Raw genomic sequence first — 18,724 nt, 5'->3', positions numbered from 1 at the left:
AAACCAATGAATCTGAGAAATCATCAACTTGATCAGAACATAATTACCAGCTTTAGACCATCCCACTGTATACCAGTTTCCTGCACTACATTTTCACTGAATGTGAAGTCAAAACAAGTACTTCCGTTATCTTCAAGACTCGATGCATAAATAGCATAAGAGAGACACTGACACCCCCGCCCTTCCAGCTAGGACTGTTTTGAGCAAGTGTGACACCATCCTGGAAAAATTAAAATGTGTCAGATGCATGCAAAATTCTTTCAAGAAGGCTGTGCCTACAATAACTTTTCCCTTTTCAATTGAAAACAAAAAAGAATACCCTGTGACCCATTACTTTTATCTGGGATAACTGCATTCTTAAAGAGGCTCTAATTTAATTTAGCTAAGGTACAAGCATTGCTGTATACAAGTTGAATTCTCATCATAACCAAAAAACCCCAAAAGCTAAAAAGCCTATCTGGTTTAGGCACATTTTCAAAGAGCAAGAACAATGTGCGCTTGGTTGTTTTTTCGGTTGTCATCCCTGCCCCACCCCTTAAGGGACACCAGGCACTGTAAGACATTTTGCCTTTCTGCTCTCAGCTTGAGCAATACTAGGAATCTTGAAAAATTAAGTATTCTATAGGAAGCGGCATCTTTAAAAACAAACAAACAAACAAAAAACCCCAAAAAAGAAAAAACACCTTTATTCCTCACATATATGTTTTCCTAAAGGAAGATCAATTCTTTAGTATCTGTCACTCCAGTCTAGATTTGTAGTACTGTGACAATCCTCAACTCCTTTTCTTTCAACTAAAAGCATGAAAAACTGAAGTGTACTCCTCCAAGTACAGAAGCAACAAAAATCTATTAAGGGAAAAGGCATGAAATAAAAAGCCTACTTCTGATGTTTTACTCAGGCTTGGTTGTTTCCATTTCTCATCGTTCAAAAGTCAGAGCAATTGTTAATGCCACGTTCTAAGTACAGTTTTAATTTATTTAATTTTTCTTCTTTGAAAATGCATGTGACCACTGCAGCTTTAACACGGATAACAGTACATTTTTTTTTTAAAAAGAGAAATAACATGCTCGGCCAAGACTGAACATATGCCCAAAGAGGCAACTGCAAGGCTTGTTTAGAACAACTTCTCACAGGCTATAGTACAGGCTACAGCAACGCTTCTCAACTTTTCATTTGCAGGTTTCAGTTGGGTCTAAATAACACCAAGAAAAATAAGCCTCCTCCTATTAAATCTACTGCAAAAAGGAAGAATTTAAACTCTGAATTTATGTTTTCCTTAAAAAAATAAACAGACCAACAGATGAGAATTACTTTGAGTATCTGACTTACTTAAATACTACTGCCTAATAATGTAGAACTAAGATACCAAAGTGACTCAAATCAAGAAAAGAAGCAATAAACCCCTTTGTTAAAGCTTAAAAATCCACACGGAAGAGTACAAGCAAGTAAGAGTCACAGTGCACAGGAGATGCGTACAATTCTCTTCACTAACAACATTCACAAAGCTGACAAAGCATGCTAGGTTAGCAAGAGCCCACTTGGAACCTACTCCTCAAGTGGGGCGGGATGTCAGCTCAAGAGATAGTAAAGATGACAAATTCAGAAGGTTTGCATACCTGGACAAGAATTCAGAAGATAGGTCAGAATCAAAGGAGGGGGCAGGCGGAATAATTAAAAAAAAACAAACAAACCAACAAACCAGAAACAGGAAGACATTGTATAAGAAACAATGGTAACATCTGATCTGCTGAAGTCGTATGAAACAGAGTAACAGGAAAAACAATTAACTTGAACATGCTTTTGGTAGTAGATTTAGGAAAAATTGTCATAATACAACTGAGGGCAAGAAACAGAACAAGCGTAATCAGGAAGAGTTTAAAGACAAGGTCCAGGTACAAGGAGCAGGTATTACATTTCAAGAATCCTGGAGCAAAAACAATTGAATGGGAAAAAGAATCAAGGACAAAGAAAAACTGGAAAGCTGGAAACAAAACCAGCTTGTGAACCTGGAAAAAACAACTGTGGACATAAAAGGTGTTTTCTAAAGAACGAAAAATAGGACACTGTAGTCAGCTAACTTTGCAACTCAAAAAAGAAGTGTGGGGACAAAAAAGAAGAAGAGATAAAAATAAGTGAGTATTTTGAAAGAGAATATACAGCTGGAGATTAAAAATTAACTGCCTCCAAATCAGTTGGGAAAGGGAAGATGAAGGTTTCTGTTTAACAGCATCATTCACTTCTCAAAAAGCAGCATTTCAGTTCATGGCAAAACAAAAAAATGTGTTCATCTCAAGTCAGAACACAACAATTTTAGGTTAGTAAATAAAAAATACAACCCAAGACTGCCGACAATCCCCTCAGCACCCAGTACTAAACATCAATGCCAAAAAGCAGTATTACGCTGTGCTATTCCACAGATTATCCATTGCGACCTTAATCTTCCTTCTGTGAGTCAGAGCTGTGTGACAGATCCATTACTGGTATTAAGCATACAAACACTTGTGTTGCACAGCAGTTAATGTGACATGATAATCTGATAATTCAACCACTGAGAAAACCTGCTAAATATATTCCTGAACTCAGTCCTGCTAAATCATGCCAAAAATCTCTGTACAAAAAGACTTCTGGAACAATTAACCTGCAAGAAAGTCACTATTAAGTCTCAAAACTGTGGTTCAAGTTTGTCTTTCGGTTTTGTATATTTTTATCAGTTTTCAGACTGTATTTAATTGACAATTCACTACTAAAAACCTGTGGAAAACAGCCTTAATGACAGAATTTAAAAAATATTATTTTATTAAGTCCTCCAGAAAGAAAACACAAAGTAACTTTAAAATTAAACTTAATTTGAACAAAAATTCTGTAGCAAGCATTTCAAGTTTCACCTGCTCTTTAAGGAACAGAAACCACATTAAACAATACCTCAGTCAAACACTCTAGTAACTACCTATAATAAATGACATTCATAGTAGGAGAATATATAGAGAACAAGCTCTTGCCTACAGGATCTTCACTGTAAGAAACAACCAACCATGACATTACGACCTCTCCTACACTCAATCTAAATTGCAATTTTCTTACAAGGATAATCAAGCCTTGAAGATTCACTCAAGAGTTCAGCAAACATTTCAGGAATTTCTCAAGATTGGTTAAAGCTTTGAATCATAAGGTGCAAAGAAATTAAAGACACAACATCCTGCAGTATATGTTGCTGAAGGTTTCAGTAAAACCAACAAAGAAAGTGTTTTATAGCTAAAAAAATAATCCTGTAGCTTGTTTTAATAACTGAGGCAGTGGGAATCAATTCAATAAATGCTTCAATCACGAGATATTAACTTGAAAAAAAACAAAAGATTTTTTTCCTTGTTTAGAAACTGGCAGCTAATTCGATCGGAAATTTCTTGATGAGTGCATTCAGTTCCTTATCCACATGGACAGACTCAAGCTCTCATCCTTCTTACTGCTCGCACACTGATCAGGAAACCTTGGTTTGTTTGTTGTTTTTTTTTCTTTCTGTCCCCCATAAACACTCCTTAGGAGCTGTATGTCTATACAACGTGCAAGTCAAAGCTCTTGCATCTCTGGTTAAGGTGAGGTGAAAAGCAATGACGACTATTAGAGGAAAAAAAGAAAATCAGCACAAAGGAGATGCCTCATGATAAGAAGATAAAGTTTTGCAGCAGTTTTGAACCTTGAATTGTAGTAGTTTCTACAACTACTACTGAATTGTAGGTTAAAACTAAATTATATTTCTACTTGGACACAGACAAAATGCCAAAAATAACACTTTGGCATTTATTTTAAAAGCATCTCATTCATAGTAATTGTAGCTGAATCATACATCAGATTCCTCTTTTTTTTTAATAGGGTGGTGTGCTAACCAAAACAAATTATCTGAGCAACACAAACTGTAAAAAAATACATAAATACAAGCTGTAATAATATATAAACTCTTATTCATCTAAATCCAGTAGTTTTCAAAGAAAGTTCTAAATTTTATTAAAACCTATGATGCTTAGTGAATTTTAGATATTTTCCAAAGCATAAAGTGATAGGAAAGAATCTGCTGGAATGAGATGCTAAGGGAACAAATTAGTATTGTCCAGAGACTTGACTAGACAGTAGGATATAATATTTTGTCCTTTCCAGTCACTTGTTCTCTAAAGAGACAAGAAAGTTAGAGGAAACATTCCAGAGATTATAATGCTGCTGGTCACAAAGCCACTGTAGTCTAATTTAGTTAGTGCTGTATTTAACTGATTCCAAACAGTCCCATTTATATTCAATTTAGCTATACTTTCTTAAGTCTTAAAACCAGACCTGAGAGTTGCTCTGAGAGCTTTCCTACAAAATTAGAAGTAACAGTTTTTGTGTTCGCAGTGCAACAAGAAAAAAATTCTTTATTTTTGCATACAGTAACATTCATGTATTTTTCATTTGTGATTTATAGGGGAAATAAAAAGTCTGTCAAAGCTGAGACAGAAATAAATCCCTTCACAGGATTATGTAATAAAAGATGATTCATATTCAGTAAATTAAGACTCTGTAAATTACATGAAACGTAACAACTTAAATTCATCTGTGTACGTCTGGTTATTTTTATTTGCAGTAAGCAAAGGATTCACAGAAAGTAAAAGAAAATAACCTGGCAGCAAATAAGTCAAAACGCAAACACTGAACAAAATTCTGAAAGAGAAATCTACCTTTTTTTAAAGGCATCTAAGTTTCTGGCTAATAGGTTATTTTTTGAGGTTGTTTGGGTTTCCCGCCCCCCCATTAATTTTTTTCTCCTGCGTAGTTCTCTCGTCCACAGAATAGTTAGTATTTGACAGAGACTGTTTTAAATACCAACAGTTAAGTAGTTCTCTGAGTAACTACCTAACAAGCTGCGCTATACAAGTTGTATCTCCACTGTATGATCTAGCACGTATATAGGATTGTTCTCTCTATAGCTGAATTGGTGTGCTGGAAAACAGTATTTTTTTTCCTCTTTAGAATTCTTCAGGTTATGCTTCAGAGAATTATAATTCTATGCATGCTTACTAATGTTCATGCACAGAATGAATGTTCAGTTCATGCACAGAATTAAATAATTTGATAAGAAAATACACAATAATCTGAATTTTTAGTTTACTTCCATGTAAATTTGCCTAGTAACAAAATAGCACAAGAACTGAAAAAAATAACAGGCAAACTAATTTGATTCCTAGATTAAATGAAGTTTTCAAAGAACACCTAACTGCAGCCCAGATCTCCACTTACTAGTTACTATTATATTGTTACTTCTACGCAATTTCAAAACAAAACATAATAGTGATAATTAAAGCCACAAGAAAATTAACAGCTCTCTCAAGCACAACTCTCATGATGATAGCTTACAGCTGACTGAAAAGCTGTTTATATAGTTAGATGGGTATTGACATTCTACCAGGATCTAGTGTAAGCGCTAGCTGAAAGACAGTTACTTTTACTTGAAAACATACCAATTGTATTGATCTTACAGTGTCTGAAGACTGAACAGATTTTGCCTGATGATTTACAAGATTACAACAAAGCAATCACACTTACAATTGCTTTAATTCAATACACTATTATTCAAAGAGGACTGTGAAAGCAACAAAACAATGCATTCTTTTAGCACTGTGCTAGATTTCAAGCCTCACTGATAAAGTCAACAGCTGCCTGGAAATACGATCTTCAACTCCGAGTTCTTTCAGAGACACGGCTCTGAGAATGTCTGCCACGCTACAGTACTTTTGTCATGGCATCGATGTTCCAACAGTCCAACTAACAAACCTTGCCAAACAGGCTGTGAGCTAACACTTGAACTGCTTGACAGAAAGAAGCGATTGCATAAGACAAATGTCTCATGACATATGTGTCAGACTATTTGCTCTAAAGGCTTAAGGCTCATTTTGAAGAACAAGAACTGTAAGGAATCACTCTCATTCATCTTCTTGCAATATAAACTAGGTCCCAGGACAAGAGTAAGGATTTTAGATACTACCATAGTACTAATGCTTAATAATGTAATTAACAATAAAGAATAAACAGCAAGACTTACAGTCTGACTTTCGGGAAAGTCCATCTTCAGCAATTTGTGAGCACATTCTTCAAAGTCTAAGCTGCGATAATAGAAAAAATACTTGTCATTATCTGTGCAATATGCATTACAAAGGTTTCAGAATTATATTGATTGTTGGTGCTGAAACTTCAACTGTTTTGAAATAAAGTATCTCATTAACATTCAGAAAGCTGTTGTTTTTGTTGGAGTTTTTTAATAAGCATTTTGTATTTCATGAGTTTATAGCTGAAAATTCATCCAGAATCATTACACTTGTAGACAATCTAAAAACAAGATGACTCAGGTCATTATTACTATTACATCATTTTATGAAACTTAGCAGAACACAAACATGTGAGCTCATTTTCCACATGCTGAAAAACACTGAAATGCAAGCACTGTACATAAGCTCCAAAAGCACTATATACCACACTCTCCTCTTTCCATGTCTGTTCTTGCATATTGAAAGCCTTTAGCTACCAGTAACTAACTCACTCCATCCAAGTATAAGATGGACAAACTTAAGTATGGCAAGAAATTATTGAACAGTAACTTTGAGAAATACAAGTCCTTCCCACATCTCAGTATGGTATTAATTCACACGTCTAACAATCAATACTACAACTATACTATCTCACATAGCTTTAGACTTGCAGAATATTGTGGGCCATGCATACTTTCAACAATGGAGTTGAGTGGCATACAACAGATTTATCTCTCACCCAGGTGACACAGGAGTTATACCTCCATGTTTCAATTATTTGTGCCACGTACTGCAAGGGGATTTCATTCTCAAACACTCTACACTTCAAGATTAGGTTCTGTATACTTATTTTCCAAACAATGCAGATGGCAACAGGCCTAAAGACTACCACTTTCTCTCAGAAGTGGAGAAACTCTTCAGCATTTCTACTTTAAGCATCACACTTTTTTTTTTTCCTCAAATTCTTAAGATGCTGTATAGTCTGAAGATCACAGACTTCTGTTCACTGAGTAAGTTTTGATTACAGCAATTCTCATAGAGAAGTCCTAGTACACTACTCAAACATTTTGAAGCAAACAAGATTCATCTTCAAATGATAAACTGGGTACCCATTTGTCAAAACAGTCTGCTTTCTACAATCATATCAGGCTCCATACAGAACACTTCCCTAATTTTATTTATTTATTTATTTATTTTGGTCACACACTACAAGAGACGTTAAAAAGAAAGAATTCCAGAGTACCTATTTCAAAAGAACTGCACTCATAGGTGTACAAATTATATTACATTTACCTTGACTGAATAGCAAGATAAATTGTACGACGGAAGGAGACCAGGTTAATTTCTGTTTTGTCATGGACAGTAACTTTCTGCCCTGGGAAAGAAAAACATGGTTTTGTAAAGAGCAAAACATTAAGGCAGATATACGTAATCTCCTAGAACAGCTCTATTTACTATTTACTAACTCTGTAGCTCACTGTAGAATACTTTTTCTAGAAATATTTAGGCCTGTTTAGCAGGTTTATGGGAGGGCTTCTATTTATTTTTAGAGAGAAGGAAAAAAATAATCAGTATTTGCCTCATCTGTAACTAAGAGGTAAATATTTAGAGGTACAGTTTTAAGAGGGTAACTCCCGTTTTAAAGGCCTTTCACTTGACTTAGTTACAACCTCTAGGTTTAACATTTATCTACATTGTTAGCAAAGTATTTTCTGCATAATTTAACTACACAGTGTTTATACAGCCTCCCTGATGCAATAGGAAATTATTTGTTTCTGTTATGTGTAGGATCTACATTACAGCATTTTGCAAAGTTTTGTTTTGTCCTGGAGCAAGTATAGAAAAATCTGTTCCAAACCACAACCATTCTCGGAACAGTTTAATTTGTAAGGTATTCACTATTCATTCCTTTAAAGTTCGGTAACAGAATAAATGATGAAAAGTTACGTGAATCCTCATACTTTTCATCAGCCTAGAAGCTCTGCAGTTCTGTAAAATACTCTAGTAAACTAGGGAGGAAATCTATTCCTGGTATTCTACAAGGACAGGACTTGGCTAGCTTTTCAATTACTCACACAGTCTGCACAAATGTTTCAATTAGGCCTATCCATCATTCTACCCCCTCCGAAATCAAATACATGTCTGAAAATCTTTTTATTTTATCAATACTTTGAAAATCTGTAAACACTGACTGCTTCCACTAAAAGATCGAGAAAGGCGGCTTAACTCAACTAAGAAGTGAGATATAGAGGATGTAAATACAGTTGTAAGAAAGGCCATTCTGATTTCGCAAGTTACTTAAAAATGTGATAGAGCACTAGAAAGTGTCCAGAAAGGTTGTCTTTGCTTGTTTTTAAAGCATGCGTTTTCACGTTTGTTATTTTTCATGTCTGATGTTTGCAAGGCTTTTCTCGCATGAAATTGATACGGTCAAGATCAGGCAAAGACGCTTTTCACTTTCTGCCTGTACTGAATGCTTCCTTTTAGACCGTTATTTCTATGCTATTTGCTAATAAACAGATCTGACAATAACTTAAGATTAAAACATCCCTTAACATTTGAACATTCTTAGTCTCACAAAATGTGTAACAAGTCAAGCTTTTCTTTCCCATTCAGTCTAAAACCAATCACTAGTAAGGTGTATTACGCTTACCATCTTCATCCTCCTCTTCATCATCTTCTTCTTCATCTTCACCACTACTTCCAGCCTCTTGATCTCCTTCAGATTCACTGTCACCTTCATCAAGAATTTCTGAAAAAGCAGCACCCCACATTAAAGAAATACAGAACACAGCACCTGATCTAACATCTAAGAGTGAAAGGGTGTTTCAGATGGAGGATGTGGCAGTGTATACACACACACATGTACACACACACCCCTTACCCTTCTTCAGTGTTTTGTATTTCTCTTCGTTTTCCATAAAGTTTGGATCCATCTTGAAAACATCTTTAGAATAAAATAAAAATCTTTATTTAAAATACAAACAGGAGAAAACAATGAATACTTATCTTAAATTTGTTTTCATGGGGAATGCAGTCATAGAATTATCTTCCATTTCTAACTTACTAAGAACATCCTCTGGGTTGTAGTCATCTTCTAATGGCAACATATGAGTAAACTGATCTTCCTCTTCCACTAGATCTAATCCCTCTGGGATTACTGGATGATCCTTGAAGCCATCCTTCCGTACAGCAAACATGACTTCTATCATATACTGAACACGCATATCGATTTTAGATTCATGCAGAATGTGTCGAAGACGGTCAAAGATTGCTTTGGAAAAAGACAGAAGTGTAAATAAAAGAAGAATTTACAAATGCATCAAAAAGACAAGCGTTCTGGCTAATTATACTTACCATTAATACCTCTAGGGGAAACTTCTGTTAATTTGAGCCCACTCTCTTTAATAAATCCAATTGCAACTTCAATACTGTCATCAGTAGGCCTTTCAAGAAGCAAAGTGAGCATTTCCAAACATAAAACCTCATGAGCCTATGCAAAGAATATCAGTAAAGAGTTAGAATGTACGATATTGCACTATTATTACAGTGATTTATTTGACAAAGCAGTCCAGCCTTTGAGGATGCCAGAATATACTTGTTTAATCTCACACACAAGGCAACAAGAGTGGGACAAAACTAATTAAGAGGAAGTCAAAATTTCAAATAGTTTTACCATCTATATTTACCAACTTCGTAGTGATTATGACTACGCTATCGAAATGAACAACCAAGCAATGAAAAACACTTTATCATTAAGAAAAAAATAGAATGCATTTCCAAGAAGCAAATAAAACAGCACTTAAATAACAGAAACTACTTCAAAGTGCATTGTGTCTGCAATTAAAACAGGTCTTCCAGGATTGGGCATATAAGCAAATGGCACAGCATGGATTAGTATTCTCTTTACCAAAATGCTGTATCTTCCCAATGCATTCCTGAAACACTGCTTCTTGCCCTTATTTACATTGGAGTTACCTTATTTCTAACACAAAAATGTGGCATAGAGCTGGACACAAACATGATTTAGATACAACTGAGTCTAGTCCTACTTACACAGATGTTCGATGACTGTTGCAAGAAAACTCTGTTTAAGGCACGTGGAACACAGCCTCAGACTAAGCTTGCTTTACAACAAGATTTGTCTGAATAACAGCCCAAACATTTATGAAGTCTGGGGAAGCCATGGAGTATAAGTGTAATAGCAAACGAGGCTAACTGCACAAGCAATTACTTATGTCTTTTATAAAAAGGTCCTAAAAATGTACAGCAGGCATTAAAAGAAAATCTGAACTCAGATTTTTCAGTAACCTTTAGAACAGGGAGAGTATCTTCACTTAGGCTACTGCTGTCTTGAAACTAAAGAAATAACCATATAGGGTTTGGATGGAGTAGAAACATGAAGTAACATACCACATTCTGATTCATCAAATGTGCAACAAACTTGGAAGATGTTAGACAGAGTTGCTGCAAAAGAAGTGAAATAGAAAATTTTAACACATCTTACATGGAAGAAAATATTTACTTACTAAAATTTGTGTGTCTTGCAATCAAATTAAGTCAAACTATTTTAGGATACTGACAAGTTGTTCACAGTTAGGACTGTACACTTTAAAAAAAAGAAAAAATTACCACAGTACCAACCCAGAATAGGTTGCCAAGCTTTCATGATACTCTAATATTACTGCACTTAATGTACTAATGATAGGTTCCAACCCACAGGTCTTGGCTGTGTTCCTTAGAATTGTGTGATCTGAAGACATTTGATACAAGGTTAACACAGCAGAATTACAAGTTCCAGTATGTTGCTTCTTCACATTTTACATACCTTATCATTTCTGCGATATCCTTTGCGAAAATTTAATATCAACCTCTTGAGAATCAATTCACCAATATTTGGAAACTTTGAATTGATAATTGCCACAAGAGCTGCATAAACATGGGTAAAAATTGGAGAGGCACTCTGAGCTTGCAAAATGGATCTAGATAACAATCCCCTGTAAAAACACACAAGTTGAAGATTTTTCTGGTAATAAAACATTTGCAGGTTTTTTTTGCAGTAAATGTCATAGAAAATAGTATTGTACAGTTGGAATAGTTAGAACATATCAGATGGTCATTTTCAAATCATTGTTTATTGTGCCACAAATGGAGTTATGAAAAATGTATTGCACAAATTTGTCTGAGCAAAGAAATTCTTGAACTGATACCTTATCTTTCATTAAATATTGTTCCTATTAGAACTACATTTGAAAATGATAAGCATGGAAAAAGTCTTCATCTTATACCCTGCAACTACCCCTTTTTAACCCCAATGCAAGGTCCTCTTGGCTTTGGAATCTGTATGATTGTGTTGTTACGTTTCCTCAGCTGGGAAAAAAAAATGCTGTTTGCGACCAGAAAATATCTACTTTGTAAATGCTTATGAAAAACACAGATTGTGTTAGAGTATAATGATAACTTAAACAAGCAAAACAAGCTTCTAAGAAATAAAAATTATACTTCCACAAAAGTTCCCCAACAATAAAGAACTACCTAGGAATAACAAAACAATGTTCAGTAAAACCAGAATGGGCAAAATAATGCTTTTCAATGCTTATCTCAAATGGAATTGCTTATTTTCAACATAACATTTACATTTGGAACTGAGAACTGATGATAAAAGACCACTACTAAGAGCCTAAATGAACGTAAATGCAAGGCTCATGAGATAATAGTTTTTATTGTACTAATGGTCTCTCTTACTTTTATATCAAGACTAAAGTCTGAAAAGAATCAGATTCCTCTCCCCCTCAGTTTTGTTTTGTCTAATGCTTTAGCACATAGAATTTGACTTTAGCTGCATTACTGCACTACAAACGGGTGGGGGGTGGGGGGGAAGCAAAGCTCTCCAAACATGAATCCTCAAAGTACCACTGGTATCCAACTCTATCTTCTCTCTGGTCTATCGAAATCTTTCAAAAAACTCCTACATGGCACCAAATATAAACTGCATAAGGACCTTATTCTTACTAACTCTGGAGCTCTTTGGAGTTTACAATTGAAATGGAACTCATTTAATACTACTGTAAAGAAACAGAGTATTTAATTTTGAAACTTCTCACAATCCGAAACTGGTCTGGTTCAGATCCTGTTTATCCTCTACTTAGAAAACTCAGAAAAGCACTTTACAGCTAGATAAACCTTAATGTCGTTACTTTTTTTAGGCACCTCTGTGCAAATTTGGAAAGAAATTTCACTGTAATAAAGTAAAATAACTGTAATAAAGGAAGAAATGGTGTCATTTGCCTCACAAAAAAAACTTCCACAGACAAGTGGAAGTCTACAATTCTACAAGTCTTCCATTCTACAAGTGTATTCTAAAAACATTCAATAAGCCTATTTTTAAACTAAAATATTACTGCTTGTATGAAAATCAAGTTTTGGGGACATGAAATGCAGGAAAGCAAAAAGCAGTTCTACAACACAGTTTGAGACTTCATTATTACTTTTAACAGAAATCACATTCAGTAACTACTTGCTCCATCTCTAAATTCTATTTAGGTCTCTTGTGTTATTTTTATGCTGTTTGCAGGATTTTGATCTTCCCATCAGGTATGACGTACATTAAGGTAACACATTCCTTAGCTATATTGTGACAGAAAAAGCGTTGCTATCTGTTTGAAATGTAACACAATTATTTCTGGATGGTTTGTTCAGAGAAATTTTTGGTGGTGGTTTGGTTTTGTTTTGGTTTGTTTGTTTAAATGGTAGCCAATTTAAGAAAAGTGTGCTCCTTTAGACTAGCATATTTAACATCTAATTTTGACACAAAAATTAAAGCAAGAAAAGTTATCACACAACACTTGCACAGACACCATGACTTAGTACTGAGCTCAAATAGCATAATAATATTTTCTCTACATTACAATAATAAACGATCCAGCCAGATAACTGCAGTAAAACTTGTTTTGCTAAACGCTGGCTACAAATAATATTTGTCCAACAGAAAAAATACCCAAAATACAAAAGTAAATAGACACAGACACCAGTAAATTACAAGTAATTCAAGTTAAATGTATAAAATCTTTAAGAAAAGAAAACCACATACCATCTGTTGCACTCTTATTCCTACAAGCATACAATCCCTTCCTTGCCAACCCCTTCCCCAAGAAAGGGACTATGCTGCACAGGACAATATAGCCTAAGGTTAATTTTAAAATGTGACTTACATTACACAAAGCACACAGTGACGTACACATAAATAGTATATATATTAGCACAGAAGCTAATTGTTTTAAAATACAAAGACTTACCTTCCCCGAACAATATTTTCCTGAAGTAGCTCATGAATTATATTTTCTATATTAGAAACATTCACTTTATTGACAAGACCATTGATCGACTTCTTCAGGGCTTCCCAACTCATTCTCTGATATGCCAAGCTATAAAAGGTATCACAAATTATTAATGCATAAATTTGAGGTAGCACCACGGGTTTATATATATACACATACAAAAACATGAATGTAAGCTGTAATAAGTAAAATAGGTAAGAAAACATAAAATAGGAAGACTAGTTCACAATTATAAATTTAACTACTAGGAAATCACTGAACCAGCATGACATACCAGAATGTAATTCTCCGCAGATAAGGTATAACCCAAGACGTTCAGTTTTCTAAGATGTACTAAAAAAATCCCTCCTTAGGTTTTGTATTCCACTTTTCCGTTTACACTTTGCTGCAGAAGCAGATACGGTCATAAACTGATTCTCTTACCTTTCTTCTGATAAGAAAATATCTTCAAAACAATGATCACAGCCCTCAAAAGGCATCCCATTTTCACTAACAGTCACTAAAACACTTTACTGTTTCGCTTCTCAGTAAAAATTCTAATATGTTACTTTCAACTCACCTATTCTTATCTGTGATTTGCTCTTGCATCATCCTGAGCTTGGCAGGTGGAATATAAGCACCACCTGTGCGAGTAAGGATTGGATCCACTTCTTCTTTCTTCTTCTTTGAAGTGGCCTCATCATGAGCAAATGAGTTCTGGACTGCTGACCTCTCTGGACTCCTACGATCAGGTGATGAGTATCTTCTCCGCTTCCTTCGATCAGATTCTCTCTCCTCCCACTTCTCATAGTACCTCTCTCGCCCTCTTTCCATCCTTCTAAAAAAACCAACCACACAAAACCAAAACACCCAAGGATTTGTGAAAATTTTCACATTTCACTCTTCAAAATTAATACTTCATCACTGATTAAGAAAGGGCTTGATACCTTCCTTCTGAAATTCTGTCATCATAGTAATCCCTTCTTGAATATTCCTCATATCTGCTATCATCGGAGTACCTTCTCTTTCTGGGAGATGGAGACCTGTCACGCTCTATATCCCTATTTGCAACCGAAGACACAAAATTCTTAGTAACAGGCCGAGAAAAGCAATGCTATTAATTTCTGCTTAGTAGATATGTAACATTATATTACAACTGCTCCACTTATGCAACCTGAGTTTCAATATATGCACCATTCAAACAGAAGATGCTCTTCTTATAATAATTTGTTGTCAGCAAAACAATAATAAAAAATCAAGAGAAGTACTGTAAATGGAAGCATCTCCTAGAACTTAAGATTAACCTACTTTTGCTTGTCTAGCATGAAAAACACTACAAACTATTAGGAAAAAAATGATACTGTGCTTAGTACAAAATGTTTCATTTCAATTAAAATGTAAAGAAGCTGGTCATCTCATGCCTTGGTAGATTGCACTTCAAATGGCACTTCTCCACCTCCTGCTGGTATCAGTTATCTTGCTCTAAAGCAAGAATTGTGGTATCAGCAATATGTGAGTCCAAGCAAAAAGCTGGCATCTAATTTCCATTTTCAAGCCCATGACAATTTAACTGAATGCTAAGGATTTTTTTTTATTATTTAGTTCTAATAACACATTTATTTAATTACTGCTACACTGACATTCAGATATTTTATTAGACCTACAGTTATTTTTCACTGCTCAGTTATGGTAATATACAAAAAGAAACAGAATCTGTTTGGTGTTTTTTCCTTAAAAAAACAACTTATCTACGTGAGGTACATAAGCAGAATTGTAGGGTATAAAAACATTTTACCTCTCCTCTGGAGACAAACTTCGCTGGCGTGAACTGTAGCTTTCCTTCTTTTCAGAAGTGGAACCATGCTTTGAGAAAACAAAGAAAAAAATCAAGCTCAAACACTGTATGTTAATTACTGTGAGCACATACATCTTGAGATCAAAGTGCTCCCTGTCTTCAGTTCCCTACTCCTTCACAAGCAGTAAAGGTCATCAAATAAAGCTAATGGCAGTCAGTTATGACAAGAAGAGCTGGTTCTAAACAACAAGTAGTTAAGCAGCTGGACTCCCTGCTACAGGATGCTGCAGATGCTGAATGAGTACATGGGTTCAAGAGACTGAACAACACTGGATAAAAATTCACGTGGCTTACCAAAGAAATTATCTGGTTCAGGAAGCTGCAAATAGGTAGAGACTGGGAAAACATGTGGGTGAATACTTCTATGGTTGTCCTGTTTCTAAACTTTTCAAGGCATCTGCTATCGATTACTGCTGGAGACTAGAACAGATGGACCTTCAGTCTGCCTTTCCTGCTTCCTTCTTCTATATATCATTTTATACTTTGTTGCATCACATAAAATACCATTAAGAGAATTCTGCCACTTCTTGTTTGAAGAGTGTCTTTCCTCTCTCCTAAAGATCCCCTTTATAGCATGACTTTTTTCCTTGCCTTCCTCCCTTTTACTAAACATTATTTATTTTATCACAAGTCATTCCTAGCTTCATACATCTAAGTTACACTTTTCCACTTGACAGATCCTGGAAGTAAATTTAATTCTAAATTTTTGGTATCTAAATTTGTAGGACTGTTTAAGTGATAAACAAATAGTTCACAGCAAATTCTGTAGTCTGACCTATGACATATAGAATTATGGAGTTATACACAAAAACTGGAGTACGACAGCATCTACAACACACATAAAGACACTGACCTCATCAAGATGTTTCAAAACTACTTTGGTACAGCTAAGAAGCAGTTTTTATGACCTCTATACTTTAATTGTAAGGGTTCTCTCTTCCCTTAAAATACTGTTTATGACTCTTCAGAACCACAATCTCACGCTATCAGCCAGTGATCAGCTGTGAAAGAGGTAATGCTGCACCTTGATGCAGAAACTCAACACAAGGACTTTCTTATGCACCTTGACTGAGAAATAGCAGAAATATTCATCTCATTGTTGAGGTGGCATTCTATCCATTAACATGCTGGCACACTCATTTTTGCCCCACCTAAGAACCAGTTGAAACTGCTGGTTAGTAGAATGCAATGACACCCCTTTCACAAGTAGGCCCTGATGGACAGTTATACCAAATGATCTCCAAAAACTTAATTAGAAAGAAAAGCATCTTTACTAAATGGCAAGCATTGGCCAATGATCACAGTTTCCTGTGTGTGGGCCAATGGGCACAATGAGCTGTGCAAGCAAAATCAACACTGACTGAGGCTTCCTAAAGAAATAATAGCAACACAAAGATTATGAGCATCATCCTGTCAATAGACAGATGAGGCTGACTTGCTATCACTCATATTGGCATGTACATACATGCAAAATACATATATGCAAAATACGGGAATGAAAGTTCCCGTACTTTCACCACGATTTTCTTCCCATTTTGATACTCACTTGTGGGACTATACCATATAGCATATCACTGAAATCATTCAAGTTTAAAAAAAAAGTCCTTAAGCTGCTGGGTTTTTTTCTCAAAATAATATAATGCAAGACTGTATCCCAAGCTTCCAAGAAGCCATTAATAACAACCTTTGAAAAACACAGAACAGTAACTGTATTTGAATACTTAGCAGATGTGAAAAGGTGGGTTTTTTTAGGATGATTCATTCTCATGAGCGTTCACAGACATAATGTTTCAGACATCTCTGTATTTGGCAGTTCTCACATCTCCTTGCAGAAGGAGCTACGTTTGCTTAAGAACTTGTCACTCTCAGCTCTTCATGACCAGGCTTTCTGTCAAATTAGTCTTCTTCCTTCTCCATTTCAATCAAAATCATTAGCAGAAAGTGTCCAAACAGTGCGCTTTCGCTAACTGGCTTAATTTGACAGATGAGGGAGCACTACCATACCCACCAGACTGGGAAGATATGAGAAGGTATCAAACTATTCCTCAACCATCCCTATCAGAAACCACTTCAGCTAGACAAGATGGAACCAAAAGTGAAGAAGCCTATGCAGGGTTGAAGTCTAGAAACATATGCAGAGAAACGTAACAATTTTGAGACAGTGTATCAGGAAAGTATTGCTTTGCCAACCTGCCCCAAATTTAGTGTAATTTACAAATGTGGCATTTCTAAACCATTATTTTAGGAAAGCAATTTTAAATGAAGCTTTGTCTTCTCGCATTCCTAAAAATAATTCCTATTCATTCAGAAATGCATCATACAGTTTTCAAAAGGGAAAGCTTTAATTTTCACAGTAAGAAGTACAGCTGTCACATTAACTGCTACATCTTGCCTCTTTATCTTTTCATTTTAACATCACTGTTAATTTTTCAACACCTCTTTTCTCCATTCCTCCACATGCTTATGTTCTTTGTTAAGCCATTCAGTCACTCTTCACCAAATACTTTATTATTACATGCTAATAATGTTCAGAACTTCCATTGTTAGAACAAGAGTCAGAAGCAACATAGTTCACTGACTTCCAAGTAATATTTCTCTTGTAAACAGCTGCTGTCAATTTATGGATATTGTTTGTTTTACATTCAGGGAGTTTTATATAACGCAACATAAACTGCAAACCTAATCACCAATAATAAAGGAATAATCAATCCCCATAATTTAGGCTTAAGAACACTTACATTTACTTGTGTCACCCTGCTCTTCATCGTGACTTCCTACTCTTTATGAAGTTCTGAATGCACAGCAATGGGACAATCCAAGCTGGAGTTCAGCAAATGAAAAACATTTCATCTATAACACACAAAAGACAATTAATGACTTTCCGCTGCACATAGCGCAGGAATCTCTGCTTTTAATTTGTTCTTTAAAACTACGCTTGCATAACTCCTTAAAACAAAACAAACAGCCGCCCGCCCAAGCCTAGTCAGACCTCTAGAAGTTACGCAGCACCCTCCGCAGGAGATCAAGGCTGTAAAGCGACAGCCAGAGTCCACCGCGACCACCCAACGGCCGAGCCGCGGCCCGGGATGCCGGGACCCTGCTCACAGGGAGCTGCGTTACGCCAGGCCCCCGTTCCCCCGCCCGCTGCCGAGCTGCGACCTGAGAAAGGAAGCCACAACCACTCAACTCGCGGCCGGACATGGCCAGCGAGCGGCACCCAGCGGCTCCCCCAGCTCCCAGGGAGATACCGGGTAGGGAAGAAAGGTGATCCGCCGCCCCGACAGCAGGAGGCCCGCACCAGCCACCCGCGGCCCACCGAGCTCCGCACCTACCGGCCGCAGCAGCGCACGGCCAAGAACACCGTCACACCCGACGCAGCGCGACGCACAATGAGCGCGTTGACCCCAAACCCCGCCCAGCGACGGCTGTAGCGCGCGCGTCAACGGCCACAAGTCACGAGACGACGGGCACGGGCGCAGTGTGAGGTTTCAGCTGCTCGCGCCCC

At 36.2% G+C, this 18,724-nt stretch overlaps 1 protein-coding gene across 1 annotated transcript in view; it reads right to left on the bottom strand.

Moving 5' to 3' along the window:
- Nucleotides 1-17,984, bottom strand: part of CWC22 (CWC22 spliceosome-associated protein) — a 30,767-nt gene extending 12,783 nt beyond the window's left edge. The window contains exons 1-13 of the mRNA XM_010193420.1: nucleotides 17,958-17,984; nucleotides 15,160-15,227; nucleotides 14,312-14,425; nucleotides 13,945-14,202; nucleotides 13,344-13,472; nucleotides 10,877-11,045; nucleotides 10,462-10,515; nucleotides 9,406-9,541; nucleotides 9,116-9,322; nucleotides 8,933-8,995; nucleotides 8,702-8,800; nucleotides 7,342-7,423; nucleotides 6,066-6,126 (exon numbers count right to left, since the gene is read on the bottom strand). Coding sequence (XP_010191722.1) covers nucleotides 6,066-6,126; nucleotides 7,342-7,423; nucleotides 8,702-8,800; nucleotides 8,933-8,995; nucleotides 9,116-9,322; nucleotides 9,406-9,541; nucleotides 10,462-10,515; nucleotides 10,877-11,045; nucleotides 13,344-13,472; nucleotides 13,945-14,202; nucleotides 14,312-14,425; nucleotides 15,160-15,227; nucleotides 17,958-17,984 — 1,467 coding nt within the window. The remainder of the gene's footprint in view (nucleotides 1-6,065; nucleotides 6,127-7,341; nucleotides 7,424-8,701; nucleotides 8,801-8,932; nucleotides 8,996-9,115; nucleotides 9,323-9,405; nucleotides 9,542-10,461; nucleotides 10,516-10,876; nucleotides 11,046-13,343; nucleotides 13,473-13,944; nucleotides 14,203-14,311; nucleotides 14,426-15,159; nucleotides 15,228-17,957) is intronic.
- Nucleotides 17,985-18,724: the final 740 nt, after the last annotated feature.

Source organism: Mesitornis unicolor, unplaced genomic scaffold, assembly GCF_000695765.1.
Source record: "Mesitornis unicolor isolate BGI_N332 unplaced genomic scaffold, ASM69576v1 scaffold11231, whole genome shotgun sequence".
In the NCBI taxonomy this organism is placed as follows: domain Eukaryota; kingdom Metazoa; phylum Chordata; class Aves; order Mesitornithiformes; family Mesitornithidae; genus Mesitornis; species Mesitornis unicolor.
This window is presented reverse-complemented; position numbering and strand designations above follow the sequence as displayed.